This window comes from Lepidochelys kempii, chromosome 6 (genome assembly GCF_965140285.1).
Source record: "Lepidochelys kempii isolate rLepKem1 chromosome 6, rLepKem1.hap1, whole genome shotgun sequence".
Lineage (NCBI taxonomy): Eukaryota > Metazoa > Chordata > Testudines > Cheloniidae > Lepidochelys > Lepidochelys kempii.
The window spans coordinates 925,252-941,152 of record NC_136385.1 but is presented as its reverse complement, the minus strand read 5'-3'; the positions used below and the strand labels follow the sequence as shown (position 1 = coordinate 941,152).

Below are 15,901 nucleotides of genomic sequence, written 5' to 3'. Positions count from 1 at the left end.
GGCTGCCTCGGGACAGAGGCCGGAAGCTGGCTCAGTTCCACCCCTCCTGGAGCCGAGCCGCTGTCCTCACCTCCCTGGGCTGTGACGTGCAATCGCTAGAGAAAGCACACCCCATGGCCTGGCTGGGAACCAGGACTCCTGGGTTCTCCCCAGCTCGGGGAGGGGCGTGGGGTCTAGAGGAGTTAGAGCAGGGGGCTGGGAGCCAGGACTCCTGGGTTCTCCCCAGCTCGGGGAGGGGCGTGGGGTCTAGAGGAGTTAGAGCAGGGGGCTGGGAGCCAGGACTCCTGGGTTCTCCCCAGCTCGGGGAGGGGCGCGGGGTCTAGAGGGGTTAGAGCAGGGGGGCTGGGAGCCAGGACTCCTGGGTTCTCCCCGGCTCGGGGAGGGGAGTGGGGTCTAGAGGGGTTAGAGCAGGGGGGCTGGGAGCCAGGACTCCTGGGTTCTCCCCAGCTCGGGGAGGGGAGTGGGGTCCAGAGGGGTTAGAGCAGGGGGGCTGGGAGCCAGGGCTCCTGGGTTCTCCCCAGCTCGGGGAGGGAAGTGGGAGCTGGTGGGTTAGAGCAGAGGGGGCTGGGAGCCAGGACTCCTGGGTTCTCTCCCTGGATCGGGGGAGGAGAGTGGGGGCTGTTGGAGGATTTGCTGCCTGGCTCCCCTCCCTGGGCCAGTTCCCCGCAGATACACCCGTTACAGAACCTCCCATGTTCAGACTCTCAGCTCCAGCATCTGCTGCTGCGCGAAGCCCTGGGACCGGGACCCCCAGGGCTCCTTCTCTGATCCAGGCCGGCTCCTCCTGCGATCGCCAGTGTTGCCCCCGTTCCCCTCCGCGGGGTCCCCCCCGAGCTGCCCACCCCGGAGAACCAGGCAGCTGCCGGCTCCCCGCAGCCCGGGCTGAGAGCGACCCGGGGATGAGCGTGGAGCCAGGTCCCCCAGGCCGAATACCGAGATACACCCAGCTCCGGGCAGACGGAGCCCCCAGCCTGGCGGCCTGGGCTGAGGCGGAGTTGCTGTAACGCGAGCTGTGACAAAAACGGCAGCAGGCCGCACACCAGAGCTGGGCGCAGTCAGGGAGGCTGGAGAGAGGCCAGAGGTGGAGCCGGCTGCATAGCCCGTGCCAAGGGGCCCGGCTGGGGCTCGCCACACGGCTCTGGGTAACACAGGTTTGCTAAACGCGCTCCCTGCCCTCCAAGTCAAACGCCGCCTCAATGCACCCCCAGATCTGTGGGGCGACAGCTCCGTGCACCCCCCCCGCCCGGCTCCAGATCTCCCAGCCAAACCCCTGAGCCACAGCAGCCCTCCGGGCACAGAGACGTAGGGGGGGGCCTGGATTTTATTAAAAAAAAACAAACAGAAGAGAAAAAACCAAAAGGGAGCAGGGAAAGGGGGCTTGGGGGGGCTCTGGGGTGGGGGAGGGGCTTGGGGGGTCCTGGGGGCAGGAATTAGGGGTGGGAGGAAGGGAACGGGGGAGGAGATTGGGGGTTCTGGGGGGCTCTGGGGTGGGAGGAGGGGAGTGGGGGGTCAGGGAGGGGAACTGGGGGTCCTGGGGGTGGGGATCGTGGGTAGGGGGAGGAGTTCAGGGGTGCTGGGGGAGGGGATCAGGGGGTCCTGGGGGACGGGGCGCTGGGGGGAGCTAAGCGAAGCAGAGGGAGAAGGCCCGGTAGCTGAAGTTGGTGAAGACGTCGACTTTGTGGCTGCTCCCAGCGGCCGTCAGCACCTGGGGGGGACAGATCAATTCGGGGGGGGGGGGAGTCAGTGGGGCCAGGACCCTGGGGTCCCCTTTGGAGCTGAATTAGCTTCATTGGAGTCCCTGCCCCAGAGCCCCCCTCTTCCCAGCCCCCTGCCCTCCCCCCGACTAGATGCCTGACTCTACTCGAAGCCCCCCCAATTAGGTACCTTCCCCTCACTCCAATTCCAGCCCCTTCCCCAGCTCCAGGCCCCGCCTCTCTCCCAGCCCCTCCCACCTCCCAGCTCCTCCCCCACTCCTCTCCCAGCCCCCCCATGTGCGTGGGGCGCCCCCTACCTTGTGCTCAGGGGAGCGCTCGTTGACACAGAGCGAGTGGACGGAGCGGGGCGTGCAGGGGATCTGAGCCCTGATTTCCCCACTGATCTGCAGGTGGTTGATGGCCGGGCTGTGCCCTGCGGAGAGGATCTGGGGGGCAGAGACGGGGCGGGGGGGTTAGTGAGAGACCTCGGGAGATAACGGAGGGAAAGAACCAATGAACGTGCGGGGCCTGGAACGAGTGGCGGGATGGGAATAGAAGGAGAGAGGAGAGAAGAGAAAAGACGGGACTAGACTGAATGACGAGAGCATTAAAAAGAACCAACAAACGAAAGGGGGAACGGGACAAAGAGGGAAAAAGCCGCAAGGAATGAACGAAAAGGCAAACGAACGAAGAGACGAACACAGGAACAGAGCGGCTGGACAGGAACAGAAGAAAAGAACGTCAGACATCAAATGAAGAAACGAGAGAGAGAAGGAACGGGGAAAAAAGAGTGAAAAAGTGACCTGGGGGCTAGAACGACAAAAGGAAGGAAGGTAGGGCTAGAACAAAGGACTGACTAAAAAAGCGAACAAATGAACAAGCAGAGGACTGGCACAAATGAAGAGGGCAAGAAAAAGAACGAATGTAAAAAGAAAGAAGGAAGGAAGGGAGTAATAGAAAGAAAACAATTAACAAACCAACAGGAGAACAGAACGAATGGGGAAAAAGTAAATACAAACATGGAGGAAGAGAAGGAAAGGAGGAAAAACAGAACGCAGGCGTGAATGAACGGAGAAGAGAATGAATGAAGAGAACAAGAGAAAGAAGGAACCAAAACAAACGGAGAAAAGAACGAAAGAATGAACGAAGAGGGAAATAGACATAAGAACGGCCAGACTGGGTCAGATCAAAGGTCCATCTAGCCCAGTGTCCCGTCTGCCAACAGTGGCCAGTGCCAGGCGCCCCAGAGGGAGGAAGGAAGGAAGAAGGCAAGAGAAAGAAAGAACGAAAAGAAAAATGAAGACAAACGAATGGGAAAAGAACAAACGAAGGAAGAACCCCAGTGACGAATGAACGATAAAAGAGAAGCAAAGAAGGAAAAAAGAGCGAACGGACAGGAAACGGAACAAATGGAGGAACAGGACGGAAGGATGGATGAACGAATGAATGCTAGAAAGAATGAATAAAACAAACGAAGGAATAAATCAGGGAACAGAAAGAGGGAAGAAAACGCGTGAATGAAGCAGTCAAACGAACAAATGAACCGGGGAGCAGAACGACTGAATGAAAAGCGCGAACGAACCCGCAGGGCAACAGGAAGAACCAACGAACGGGGGAAGAAAACGAAGGAAGGAAGGAAGGATCGCCCACTGGGTGAAAGAACAAACGCCCCCCGAAGTGCCCCCCACCTGCCCACCCGGGGGAAGGACGCGATGCCCACCCAAGCGTGTGCCAGGAAGAGGCTGGACCGGAGGGGAGGAGACACGGAGGAGCCCGGGCCTGGCGCAGGCCGAGGGGTGCAGGCCGGGGGGCACTCACCAGGTCCTGGTAGAACATGACGTGCTGCTGGCAGTGGGGCAGGGGGAAGACCGTGGTGGGGGTCACGGAGCGCAAGTGCCAGAGGGTGAGCGCCGGGCCCCCCCCGCACACCTGGGGGAGAGACGGGGTCAGACGCCGCAGGGACCCCCAACAGCCCTGCTCCCCCCGCACCCCATGAGCCTCGGCGTCTCAGGCCAACCCCTCGCAGCCAGCTGGGAGGGGGAGACTGCTACCGGGCCCAGCGCGTCCCCGGAGCCCCCCGGCCGGGCGCCACGGGGCGGGGTGCGTCCCCGGAGCCCCCTGGCCGGGCGCCACGGGGCGGGGTGCGTCCCCGGAGCCCCCCGGCCGGGCGCCACGGGGCGGGGTGCGTCCCAGCAGATCCCTAGCCCCACAGCTGAGGAGACGGCGACTTTACCACCCCAGGTGCAGCGGGGGGGGGCCCCCAAACCAGCGCCCCCTGCTGGGAACTCACGCACCATCCAGTCACAGTCTGTTGCCAGGCAACGGATCCACTTCCCGAGCTGGGGCCGGCTGCATTCCTGGGGGAGGGGAACGAGGGCCCGTTATGGGGGGAGCAGTGGGGTCTGGTGGGTCAGAGCTGGGGGGTCTGGGAGCCAGGACTCCTGGGTTCTCTCCCCAGCTCTGGGAAGGGAATGGGGGCTGGTGGGTCAGAGCAGGGGGGGCTGGGAGCCAGGACTCCTGGGTTCTCTCCCCTGCTTTGGGAGGGGAGTGGGGGCTGGTCGGTTAGAGCTGGGGGGTCTGGGAGCCAGGACTCCTGGGTTCTCTCCCTGGCTCTGGGAGGGGAGTGGGGGCTGGTGGGTTAGAGCAGGGGGGGCTAGGAGCTAGGACTCCTGGGTTCTCTCCCTGGCTCTGGGAGGGGAGTGGTGGCTGGTGGGTTAGCGCAGGGGGGGCTGGGAGCCAGGACTCCTGGGTTCTCTCCCCAGCTCTGGGAGGGGAGTGGGGGCTGGTGGTTAGAGCTGTGGGGTCTGGGAGCCAGGACTCCTGGGTTCTCTCCCTGGCTCTGGGAGGGGAGTGGTGGCTGGTGGGTTAGCGCAGGGGGGGCTGGGAGCCAGGACTCCTGGGTTCTCTCCCCGGCTCCGGGAGGGGAGTGGGGGCTGGTGGGTTAGCGCGGGGGGCGCTGGGAGCCAGGTTCTCTCCCCGGCTCCGGGAGGGGAGTGGGGGCTGGTGGGTTAAAGCAGGGGGGGCTGGGAGCCAGGTTCTCTCCCCAGCTCTGGGAGGGGAGTGGGGGCTGGTGGTTAGAGCTGGGGGACGGGGGGAGCTGTCGTTACCTCGTATTTGTGCACTTCGATGAGCTGGACCTGGGCCCCGGTGCGTAGATCTGCGACACAGAGAGCTCGGTGTGGGGGGGGGCAGGGCCTCCTTCCCCCCCCCCCCCGCCCCAGTCATCACCTGCCCCGGCAGAGAGACAGTGGCGGGATGGGCCATTCTCACCGCTCAGCCGGGGGCAGGGGGGCACATGGACGGGTCCCTGCACATCCCGGAGGACATGGATGGCCCCAGGCTCCGAGCCACCCCCTCCCCCGGCCCACGGGCCCGCCCGAGGGCTCAGGATGGGGCCAGGGTGTCAGGACGGCGGCGCCGTGGGGGTCCTCCGGCTCCTCACCCCACATGCGCACGGTGCCGTCCTCGCTGCCCGACAGGCACTCCTGGGCCTGGTCCCGCAGCGCCAGGCAGTGGACGTAGTCACTGTGCCCCCGAAACTCCTGCTGGGGAGACAGGGAGAGAGAGTGGGCAGGGGGGCACGGACAGACGGGGTGGATGGGGATGGACTGACAGAGAGGGGGAGGGGACAGACAGACGAGGACAGACAGACGGGAATGGACAGACGGGAGGACAGGCACACACAGAGGGGGACAGACAGACGGGAGGACGGGGTCGGACAGACGGGAGGACAGGTACACACAGACGGGGACAGACAAACAGGGTGGACGGTGACAGACAGACAAGGACAGACAAACGGGAGGACGGGGACGGGAGGACGGGGACAGGAGGACGGGGATGGACAGACGGGAGGACGGGGACAGGAGGATGGGAGGACAGGCACACACAGATGGGGACAGACAAACGGGAGGACGGGGACGGGAGGACGGGGACAGGAGGACGGGGACGGACAGACGGGAGGACGCGAAAAGGACGACGGGGATGGACAGATGGGAGGACAGGCACACACAGACGGGGACAGACAGACGGGAGGACGGGGACGGGAGGACGGGGACGGACAGACGGGAGGACGCGAAAAGGACGACGGGGATGGACAGATGGGAGGACAGGCACACACAGACGGGGACAGACAGACGGGAGGACGGGCACACACAGACGGGGACGGACAGACGAGAGGACGGGGACAGAAGGACGGGGACGGACAGACGAGAGGACAGGGACAGGAGGACAAGGACGGACAGACGGGAGGACGGGGACAGACAGACGCTACCCTCCCGTTTCAGTGCGTTCCGGCCCATTTCCCCAGCAGTGACCGAGGGGGGGGGCTCCCCCTGGTGGCCCACCCCTGCACCCACAGGCTCCCATGGCCCCCCCAGCTCCACGGTGACCCCCCCACACTCACGGTGAAGGCGCCGGACTCCAGGTCCATGGCGTGCACGGCGCAGTCGCCCCCGGCCAGCAGGAGGCTGTTATCCTGCGGGGGAAGGGCAGAGAGACAGCAGGTAAGGGGGGTCTGGGGAACCGAGGGGTGCCCCCCCTTCCCACAATGCACGGCGGCTCACCTTGGGGTTCAGCTGCAGGCTGTTGATCTCAGGCACCTCCAGGCTGCTCCTGGCACAGGAGAGAGAGCGGGAGTGTGAAAGCGAAGGGGGTGGGGGCAGGGGGACGGGGGGGCTCACCTGTACGGGGGTCTGCGGCTCCAGGCTTCCTTGCACCCCTGCCAGGGAGAGAGGCGGCGTTAGGAGGGACCCAGGCGTCCAGGGCGGGAGAGGTGGCGTTAGCAGGGACCCAGGCGTCCAGGGCGGGAATAGGCGGCGTTAGGAGGGACCCAGGCGTCCGGGGCGGGAATAGGCGGCGTTAGGAGGGACCCAGGCGTCCGGGGCGGGAATAGGCGGCGTTAGGAGGGACCCAGGCGTCCGGGGCAGGAATAGGCGGCGTTAGGAGGGACCCAGGGGCCCGGGGTGGGAATAGGTGGCGTTAGGAGGGACCCAGGAGCCCGGGGCGGGAATAGGCGGCGTTAGGAGGGACCCAGGGGCCCGGGGCGGGAATAGGCGGCGTTAGGAGGGACCCAGGAGCCCGGGGCGGGAATAGGCAGCGTTAGGAGGGACCCAGGAGCCCGGGGCGGGAATAGGCGGCGTTAGGAGGGACCCAGGAGCCCGGGGCGGGAATAGGCGGCGTTAGGAGGGACCCAGGAGCCCGGGGCGGGAATAGGCGGCGTTAGCAGGGACCCAGGAGCCCGGGGCGGGAATAGGTGGCGTTAGGAGGGACCCAGGAGCCCGGGGCGGGAATAGGCGGCGTTAGGAGGGAGCCAGGAGCCCGGGGCGGGAATAGGCGGCGTTAGGAGGGAGCCAGGAGCCCGGGGCGGGAGAGGCGGCCTCAGCAGGGACCCAGGCGTCCGGGACACGAGGGGGAGGGCAGCGGCATGTCTCACCTTCTTGACGATGTCGCTCCAGTTCCAGGCCTTGAGCTCGCCGTTGCCGGAACTCAGCAGCTGCCGCTCGGTGGAGACCATGGCGTAGACCGGCCCGTCGTGGGCTGCGGAGGGGAGCAAGGCGGGCGTCAGCCCCGGGACAGGGCATCTGGGGGACGCCCCAGCTGGGGCCGCTGGATTCGGTGCGTGATGGGAGCTCCCTGGCATGACCGGGTGCTGTGCGTTCCGGGAGCTCCCCAGCTTGGTGCAATGCATTCTGGGACCCCTTGGCTTGGCAACAGTGGGCACGACGCATCCCAGGTTGGCGCAAGTGGCCTCAGTGCATGCTGGGAACCCTCCCTCACTCCCCCACCCGCGAGAGGCACCTACCTGTGAAGGACACCACCGGCTTCTTGCTCTCCTCCTTGGCTTCGGAGCTCAGCGCCGCCGAGAGGCTGGGGGGAGCAGAGGGGGGTGAGCGGAGGGGAGCAGCCCCAGGAGGGGCAGGGGGTGACGGGGGCAGGCCGGGGGTTACCTGAAGATGGCGATCTCCCCATAGTTGTTCCCAGCTGCCAGGTACTTGCCGCAGGGCGAGACGCTCTGGGAGAAAACGGTCATATGCAGCAGCTCCAGCGCGCGCTGGGCATCCCTCTGGGGGCGGGAGGGCGACATGTTAGGGGGTCAAGTACTGGGACATGTATTCCCAGCATGCACCGGGCCGGGTCGCGCCAACCCGGGGGGGCTCCCAGCACGCACCGGGCCGGGTCGCGCCAACCCGGGGGGCTCCCAGCACGCACCGGGCCGGGTCGCGCCAACCCGGGGGGCTCCCAGCACGCACCGGGCCGGGTCGCGCCAACCCGGGGGGCTCCCAGCCTGCACCGGGCCGGGTCGCGCCAACCCGGGGGGTCCCAGCCCGCGCCAGGGCCGGGTCGCGCCAACCCGGGGGGTCCCAGCCCGCGCCAGGGCCGGGTCGCGCCAACCCGGGGGGTCCCAGCCCGCGCCAGGGCCGGGTCGCGCCAACCCGGGGGGTCCCAGCCCGCGCCAGGGCCGGGTCGCGCCAACCCGGGGGGCTCCCAGCATGCACCGGGCCAGGTCGCGCCAACCCGGGGGGTCCCAGCCCGCGCCAGGGCCGGGTTGCGCCAACCCGGAGGGCTCCCAGCATGCACCGGGCCGGGTCGCGCCAACCCGGGGGGGGCCCAGCATGCACCGGGCCGGGTCGCGCCAACCCAGGGGGCTCCCAGCCTGCCCTGGGGCCGGGTCGCGCCAACCCGGGGGGCTCCCAGCCTGCCCTGGGGCCGGGTCGCGCCAACCCGGGGGGCTCCCAGCCTGCCCTGGGGCCGGGTCGCACCAACCCGGGGGCTCCCAGCCTGCCCTGGGGCCGGGTCGCGCCAACCCGGGGGCTCCCAGCCTGCCCTGGGGCCGGGTCGCGCCAACCCGGGGGCTCCCAGCCTGCACCGGGCCGGGTCGCGCCAACCCGGGGGGCTCCCAGCCTGCCCTGGGTCCGGGTCGCGCCAACCCGGGGGGCTCCCAGCATGCACCGGGCCGGGTCGCGCCAACCCGGGGGGTCCCAGCCTGCCCTGGGGCCGGGTCGCACCAACCCGGGGGCTCCCAGCCTGCACCGGGCCGGGTCGCGCCAACCCGGGGGGTCCCAGCATGCACCGGGCCGGGTCGCGCCAACCCGGGGGGTCCCAGCCTGCCCTGGGGCCGGGTCGCGCCAACCCGGGGGGCTCCCAGCCTGCCCTGGGTCCGGGTCGCGCCAACCCGGGGGGCTCCCAGCATGCACCGGGCCGGGTCGCGCCAACCCGGGGGGTCCCAGCCTGCACCGGGCCGGGTCGCGCCAACCCGGGGGGGCTCCCAGCATGCACCGGGCCGGGTCGCCCCAACCCGGGGGGTCCCAGCCTGCCCTGGGGCCGGGTCGCACCAACCCGGGGGCTCCCAGCCTGCACCGGGCCGGGTCGCGCCAACCCGGGGGCTCCCAGCCTGCACCAGGCCGGGTCGCGCCAACCCGGGGGGCTCCCAGCCTGCACCGGGCCGGGTCGCGCCAACCCGGGGGGCTCCCAGCCTGCCCTGGGGCCGGGTCGCGCCAACCCGGGGGGCTCCCAGCATGCACCGGGCCGGGTCGCGCCAACCCGGGGGGTCCCAGCCTGCACCGGGCCGGGTCGCGCCAACCCGGGGGGGCTCCCAGCATGCACCGGGCCGGGTCGCGCCAACCCGGGGGGCTCCCAGCCTGCACCGGGCCGGGTCGCGCCAACCCGGGGGGTCCCAGCATGCACCGGGCCGGGTCGCGCCAACCCGGGGGGTCCCAGCCTGCCCTGGGGCCGGGTCGCACCAACCCGGGGGGTCCCAGCATGCACCGGGCCGGGTCGCGCCAACCCGGGGGGTCCCAGCATGCACCGGGCCGGGTCGCGCCAACCCGGGGGGTCCCAGCATGCACCGGGCCGGGTCGCGCCAACCCGGGGGGTCCCAGCCTGCCCTGGGGCCGGGTCGCACCAACCCGGGGGGTCCCAGCATGCACCGGGCCGGGTCGCGCCAACCCGGGGGGTCCCAGCCTGCCCTGGGGCCGGGTCGCACCAACCCGGGGGCTCCCAGCCTGCACCGGGCCGGGTCGCGCCAACCCGGGGGCTCCCAGCCTGCCCTGGGGCCGGGTCGCGCCAACCCGGGGGGCTCCCAGGGAGCCCCACGCCCGGTGCATGCTGGGATTGCCTCCCCCCGTCCTCTGCCTGTGCTGCGGCTGCAGTTACCTCCCCAGGTGCCATGAGGCCTCCTCACACAACGTGCCTCCGCGTCGCGCTACTCTGACGTCGTCACTCCGCGTCTCCCCCGGCCGAGGACTACAGCTCCCAGCAGGCTGCGCGGGCCCGCCCGGGGCGGCTCGGGCAGCGAGCGCGCGCGGCGCCCGATGGGAAATGGAGTCCCCACGCGCCGGACGGTCTCGTCCCAGCAGAGGGCCAAGGACTACATTTCCCAGTAGGCCCCGCGCCGCCGCAGTCCATTGGCCCGCTCCTCTCACGTGACGGGGGAGGCTGCGCACGCATCCCGGAGGAAGGTGGTGGCGGAGAATCCTGAGGACGCTGAGGCGGGGGGGAGGGGAGTAAGAAAAAGGACCTCGGTCGGTGCGAAAAAAATCTCTGTCAGGTCCGTACCGCGCATGCGTCGAACCCCACCCAATCGCTGCCCCCGTCGCGAGACGAACGGTGGAAGCCACGCGCCGAGGTGCCAACCGCTACACCTGGGGTCGCTCTGCGCATGCGCGCGGGCTGACTTCGGCCTGTGGCGCGCCCCCGGAACTGCAGCCCCGCCCCCTGCGTCTAGCCACGCCCCCTTTCGAGGGCCCGCCCCATCTCTTCAGGGGGTTGTGGCTGGGTGCAATGCATGCTGGGAGCCCCCCCGGCTCCACGAGACCCGGCGCAGTGCATGCTGGGAGCCCCCCGGCCCGGCGTGATCCCCCCCGGTGCATGCTGGGAGCCCCTGGCCCGGCGTGGCCCGGCGCAGTGCATGCTGGGAGCCCCCCCGTCTCCATGTGACCTCACCGGTGCATGCTGGGAGCCCCCCCGGCCCCACGAGACCCGGCGCAGTGCATGCTGGGAGCCCCCCGGCCCGGCGTGATCCCCCCCGGTGCATGCTGGGAGCCCCCCGGCCCGGCGTGGTCCCTCCGGTGCATGCTGGGAGCCCGTCCAGCCTCGCGAGGCCCGGCGCAGTGCATGCTGGGAGCCCCCCGGCCCGGCGTGACCTCCCCGGTGCATGCTGGGAGCCCCCCCGGCCCCACGAGACCCGGCGCAGTGCATGCTGGGAGCCCCCCGGCCCGGCGTGATCCCCCCCGGTGCATGCTGGGAGCCCCTGGCCCGGCGTGGCCCGGCGCGGTGCATGCTGGGAGCCCCCCGGCTCCACGTGACCCCCCCGGTGCATGCTGGGAGCCCCTGGCCCGGCGTGACCCCCCCGGTGCATGCTGGGAGCCCCTGGCCCGGCGTGACCCCCCCCGGTGCATGCTGGGAGCCCCCCCGGCTCCACGTGACCCCCCCGGTGCATGCTGGGAGCCCCCCCGGCTCCACGTGACCCCCCGGTGCATGCTGGGAGCCCAGCAGCTCAGTCCCTCTGGCGCCCTGCGCCTTGGGAGCCGGCCGAGCCCGTCGGGCTGGGCGTGTCTGCCGCCCTGTCAGGGATCCCGCCCCACTCTGAACTCTCGGGGACCCGCATGAAAACCCCCTAAGCTTATTCTTACCAGCCCGGGTTAAAACTTCCCCAAGGCACAAACTATTTTACCTTTCCCCTCGGACTTCATGGCTGCCACCACCAAGCGTCTAACAGATACATAGCCGGGAAAGAGCCCGCTTGGAAACGGCTCTCCCCCCAAATCCTCCCCAGACCCGACACCCCCTTTCCTGGGGAAGGCCTGATAAAAATCCTCACCAATTTGCATCGGTGACCACAGACCCAAACCCTTGGATCTTAAGAATAGGGAAAAATCAATCAGGATCTTAAAAGAAGAATTTTAATTGAAGAAAAGGTAAAAGAATCACCTCTGTAAACTCAGGCTGGTAAATACTTTACCGGGTAATCAGATTCAAAACACAGAGAGTCCCTCTAGGCAAAACCTTAAGTGACAAAAAGACAGAAAAACAGGAATCTCCGTTCCATTCAGCACAGCCTATTTTAGCAGCCATTTAAAGAAATCAGAATCTAACGCGTCTCTAGCTAGATTACTGCCTCAGTTCTCAGACTCCATTCCTGTTCTGTCCCCGGCAAAAGCCTCCCACAGACAGAGAGACCCTTTGTTTCCCCCCCCCTCCAGCTTTGAAAGTATCTGGTCTCCTCATGGGTCATTGTGGTCAGGTGCCCGCGAGGTTATTCTAGCTTCTTACCCCTTTACAGGTGAGAGGGTTTTCCCTCTGGCCAGGAGGGATTTTAAAGGGGTTTACCCTTCCCTTGATATTTATGACAGCGTGTAACTCTCCCTTGTCTCTCCAGGCGATGACCCGCGGATGGGTCCCCAACCCTGGCAGCCGGGGGCGGCGGTGACCTCGAGCCCCATCACTGCCCCTTCCTAGGGGGGCGGACATGGGCTGGAGCCGCCGCCCGTGGCTGGGCTCCCCCCGCTGCACGGCCCCGACCCCTGACTGGAGGCAGGAGGTGCCCCGCAGAATGCCCTGGGCCGCTCGGGATCAGGGGCTGGTCAGCTTCACCGGCACGGCACTGCCATGGTGAGCATATGCGGGGGCTGCTGGGACTGAAAGAGCTGGGACGGGGCACTGGGACCCCCTGATTTTGACTCTCTCCTCCTGTTTCAGCATCCGCCAGCTGCCCCACGTGGCGTCGCTGGCCCTGAAACGCCGCCTGGAGAAGGAAGAGCAGTGAGTATGGGGGAGGTGACATCAATGGGGGAGGCCTGGGGGTCCCCCCTTATATTGGCCTTCATCCCCCTTCCTGGTTAAACCCTGCCTGGTTCCTCACCACAGCCTGGCTGCAGTGCATGCTGGGGGATCCCTAGTTCGGCAGGACCGGGGGCGGGACTTCCTGAGAGCTCCCCCGGTTGGCATGAGCAGGGGCAGTGCCTGCTGGGAGGCCGCTCTCTTGGCGTAACTCAGTGCAATGCATTCTGGGAGGCTCCTGGCCTCATGTGACTAGGCGCAGTGCAGCCCAGGAGACCCGTTACCAGCTTTGCCCGTTACTTTGGGGTTCACTCATTTATTAGGGTTACCCTTGGGGAGGGGAGTTGTGTACAGCTATCAACGTGCTGCTTGTGTCCCTTGTGTTCTCATACGGAGCTCTGCTTCTCCCTGCTGCACGTCCCCTCCCAACGGCGTGATCCTGCAGGACCTCGGTTCCCTAGGGCTGTAAAAACACCGTGAAAACACACCCACACCCCCACCCCACCCCAAGTGGACCAGGTTAATCAGCACTTTCACATCACAATTGTTCTGGTCGCAACCCACTGGCTGAGCAAACCCCAGGGGATTTGGGGGCATTGCAGGGATCTTTAGCTTAGGGACGAGGAGCCTTGCTGCAGAGCGAATGCGGAACCAAAAAAAAACCCCACGAGGGGGAGACGGAGACGTAACCGGCTTAACCATGAAAGTTATTTATTGCCAGGTAATAACCACCGGGGAACCAAACCAAACCGTGATCATCTTAAATCCAGATTATAAAAGTCAGATTTAGAAAACTCTATCTGATCACACACGTCAGGGTCAGGGGGCTGCACCTAGAGAGCGAGAGAGCTGGGTTCTCACCACTCCGTGAAGCTGGAGTCGATTGGGGGTCCCAGGGGGCGGTGGTAGCTGAGGGTCCGGAGTGCTGGGGTCCCAGTGGACCTGCTGCAGAGTTTGGATCCAGTTAGCAGAGCATGGGCTGGAGCGTGGGTCGGGGTTTTGTAGGGGAAGAACAGTGGTTCAAGGGAGACGCTCGATTTGTTTATGGGCAGACGGATGGCTCAAGGGAGGATCCCAAAGTTGTTTTGCTCATGACAACAGGAGCTGAGCTTCCTGGCTGTGGGCGCTGTTCCCTGGAGGGAGCTCACAATGCAGTTAGGGAGTGTCACCATTTTGGATACCAATAAAGGATTCATGACTAGAATTGCTCTGATCACCACTGAGCTGAGGGCATGGAGGCGGGGGTTCATTAACATCTGGGGCAGAGATCCCCCATCATGCCGTGCTGCCCTGCTTTTCTGCTCCCAGAGTTCCCTGCGGTCCTTGCCTTGGAATCTCCATTCTGTAGGCTGATGGAGATGCCTCCTTGTCCCATCTTCCATGCAGATGAGGCTAGGGGGGTTTCCTTATTCCTGTCCCCCTTAGCCTGGGGTTTAGGGGTGTCTCCCACAGCCTTTCCATTGCTTTTTGTACGTCTTTCTTCTGGTGCAGATTTGGTTCAAGCAAAGGCTGGGGCGGGAAGGTCTTTCGTGAGTCAGCCAGGCTGGGCCCTGCCCCCGGTTCCCCAAGAACACAGAGCTGCTAGGTGGCTCCCCAGCTTGGCGTGAGGTGGTGCAATGGCTTCTGGGAGCTCTCCAGCTTGGCTGGACTGGTCACGCGGGCGCTTAGGCACGCAAGGCTCGGCACGACCGTGCGCAATGCATGCTGGGAACCCCCGTCTCGCTGCAAGTGGGCACACAGCAGCCCAAGAGCCCCCCAGCTTGGCGCGACCGAGCGCAGTGCATTGTGGGAGCTCCCCTTTCCCTCCCCACCCACTGCAGGCAGCCCGGCCCAAAGCAGTTCCTGTCGGAGGAGAAGATGGCGGCCCGCTTCAACACGCTGAGCCTGGAGAACGACCACGTCTACAGCGGCAACGGGTTCCCCGCCCGGGGCCCGGCGCCCGACCCCGCCTGGGCGCAGTGGGTGCAGGATTACGCCCGCTGCCGGCAGCCGGAGCAGAGGTACCCGGGGCGCACCATGGGGAGCAGGGCGGGGGAGCATCGTGCTGGGGGGAACGGGGGACTCGCCCCAGAGGTGGCTGCATCTCAGCGCTGTGCGTTCCCCCCCCAGGCTGCCCCCGGCTGGAGGGAGCGAGGACGCCGGCGGGGCGGAGGCCGAGGAGGGCAGCGTGGTGCTGGAGGGGGAGTTCAGCATGGCCGACTGCACTCCCCTCAGCCTGGCAGAGCCGGGCCTCCTACAGTACCTGTGAGTATTGCCCCATGGAGGGGCAGGAGGGGGCAGGGAGGGGCTGGCGTTATCTAACTTCCGTCTCCTTCCCCTGCCCCAGGAACCCCGCGACGGAGCTGGTGCTGTGGACCCCCCCGGGTAGCCAGGTGCCCCACTCCATCCGGACCCTCATGCTGCCCCCCAGCGCCCTAGCTGGCCCCCCGCTGCTCTCCCCAGGCCGGGGGCAGGGGGTGCGGCCGGAGGAGATGGAGCTGTGATGCAGGACCGTTCCCCATCCCAGCTGGGGAGACGCTGGGTATGGACTCACCCCAGACAGACCCACAGGGGCTGGACACACCCTGTCGCCAGCGCAGCGAGCTTCCCCGCAGCAGTGCCCCGAGCTGGGGCGTCCCCACCACTGCGACCACAAGATGAACTGTACTGAAGTTTGTGCGCCTCGCCCGCTGCCCGGGAGTCAATAAAGGAGGAGAGAGCCCTGAGGCTGGGGAGGTCTGGAATGTTTTGGGGGCTGCCCCCCCCCACAGGGAGGGGGAATTTTGTGGGAGTCCCCTCTCTCCCTGCTGGAGGGACCAGCCCCCCTGGGGAAAGATTTCTCGCCCCAGGCAGAGGGTGGGGACAGCGTTTCTCCCCCGGCCTGGGAGTTCAAAGCAGGTGAGGCGCTTGAAAGGGGTTTGCAACCCCCCAGCCAGGAATAGTCCCCTCTCCCGGCAACGCTGCGAGCTTCCCCCAACAGTGCCCCCAGCCACTGACTACACAGCCTGCTGCTGTGAGCTTCCCTCTAGAGGTGCCCCCAGCCAGACACTCCCCCAACACCGGCCCACCCCCAGCGCTGTGCCTTGCCTCAGTGGCTGCCCTGCTGGTGAGTTCTCCCTCCCCCACCCACTGTCCACCCCCCAGCACTGTGCCCTGCCTCAGTGCCCCTCACCGGCAAGTTCTCCCCCAGACTGTCCGCCCCCTGGCGCAGTGAGCTTCCTCACCACAGTGGCCCCGGCCCTTGGGCTGAATCCAGTTTCCGTTTCCCTGCTCAGGGTGAGGGGACCATCCACACCGATCCCTTGCTGGCCACCGTCTCCCCCCAGAGCAGGTCTGACCCAAAGCAGAATGGCGAAGTGTAAATGTCCTGAATCTGAATTAACTGGGTTCCTCTTAAGGGGAGGGTGTTCCGGGGCCCCCCAGCCTCACCCCGCCCCCAGAGAGTCATAACT

General features: G+C 66.8%; 2 protein-coding genes across 7 annotated transcripts; one reads left to right on the top strand and one right to left on the bottom strand.

The window, feature by feature from the left end:
• Window positions 1-1,306: 1,306 nt before the first annotated feature.
• THOC6 (THO complex subunit 6) lies at window positions 1,307-10,393 on the bottom strand. 3 transcript variants are annotated; one of them, XM_073346462.2, is made up of 13 exons: window positions 10,248-10,393; window positions 7,640-7,755; window positions 7,495-7,559; window positions 7,126-7,229; window positions 6,374-6,411; window positions 6,257-6,305; window positions 6,097-6,168; window positions 5,137-5,239; window positions 4,802-4,851; window positions 3,989-4,051; window positions 3,513-3,623; window positions 2,012-2,140; window positions 1,307-1,705 (listed from the first exon to the last, which is right to left on the bottom strand). In XM_073346462.2, the coding sequence occupies exons 1-13, from the start codon at window positions 10,350-10,352 to the stop codon at window positions 1,622-1,624; spliced, it is 1,089 nt and encodes a 362-aa protein (XP_073202563.1). In that variant the 5' UTR covers window positions 10,353-10,393; the 3' UTR covers window positions 1,307-1,621. The 3 variants fall into 3 exon arrangements, with proteins under 3 accessions (XP_073202563.1, XP_073202564.1, XP_073202565.1); XM_073346463.2 differs by having other exon boundaries at window positions 5,137-5,236; XM_073346464.2 differs by having other exon boundaries at window positions 9,846-10,340.
• On the top strand, window positions 10,100-15,175 carry HCFC1R1 (host cell factor C1 regulator 1). 4 transcript variants are annotated; one of them, XM_073346465.2, is made up of 6 exons: window positions 10,100-10,239; window positions 12,070-12,302; window positions 12,390-12,452; window positions 14,291-14,470; window positions 14,580-14,714; window positions 14,797-15,175. In XM_073346465.2, the coding sequence occupies exons 2-6, from the start codon at window positions 12,160-12,162 to the stop codon at window positions 14,951-14,953; spliced, it is 678 nt and encodes a 225-aa protein (XP_073202566.1). In that variant the 5' UTR covers window positions 10,100-10,239; window positions 12,070-12,159; the 3' UTR covers window positions 14,954-15,175. The 4 variants fall into 4 exon arrangements, with proteins under 4 accessions (XP_073202566.1, XP_073202569.1, XP_073202568.1 ...); XM_073346468.2 differs by lacking the exon at window positions 10,100-10,239 and adding an exon at window positions 10,259-10,317; XM_073346467.2 differs by lacking the exon at window positions 10,100-10,239 and adding an exon at window positions 10,764-11,608.
• Window positions 15,176-15,901: the final 726 nt, after the last annotated feature.

Bases quoted from the DNA above. Each gene is read 5' to 3' on its own strand.
- HCFC1R1 (XM_073346465.2), top strand. From the start codon at position 12,160: ATGGGCTGGAGCCGCCGCCCGTGGCTGGGCTCCCCCCGCTGCACGGCC. The intron at 12,453-14,290 runs GTGAGTATGGGG...CACCCACTGCAG, and splicing joins CGCCTGGAGAAGGAAGAGCA to GCAGCCCGGCCCAAAGCAGT. The intron at 14,471-14,579 runs GTACCCGGGGCG...TTCCCCCCCCAG, and splicing joins TGCCGGCAGCCGGAGCAGAG to GCTGCCCCCGGCTGGAGGGA.
- THOC6 (XM_073346462.2), bottom strand. From the start codon at position 10,352: ATGCGCAGAGCGACCCCAGGTGTAGCGGTTGGCACCTCGGCGCGTGGC. The intron at 7,756-10,247 runs GTACGGACCTGA...TCCCGCCCCCAG, and splicing joins TGGGGTTCGACGCATGCGCG to AGGGATGCCCAGCGCGCGCT. The intron at 3,624-3,988 runs GTGCGTGAGTTC...TCTCTCCCCCAG, and splicing joins CAACAGACTGTGACTGGATG to GTGTGCGGGGGGGGCCCGGC.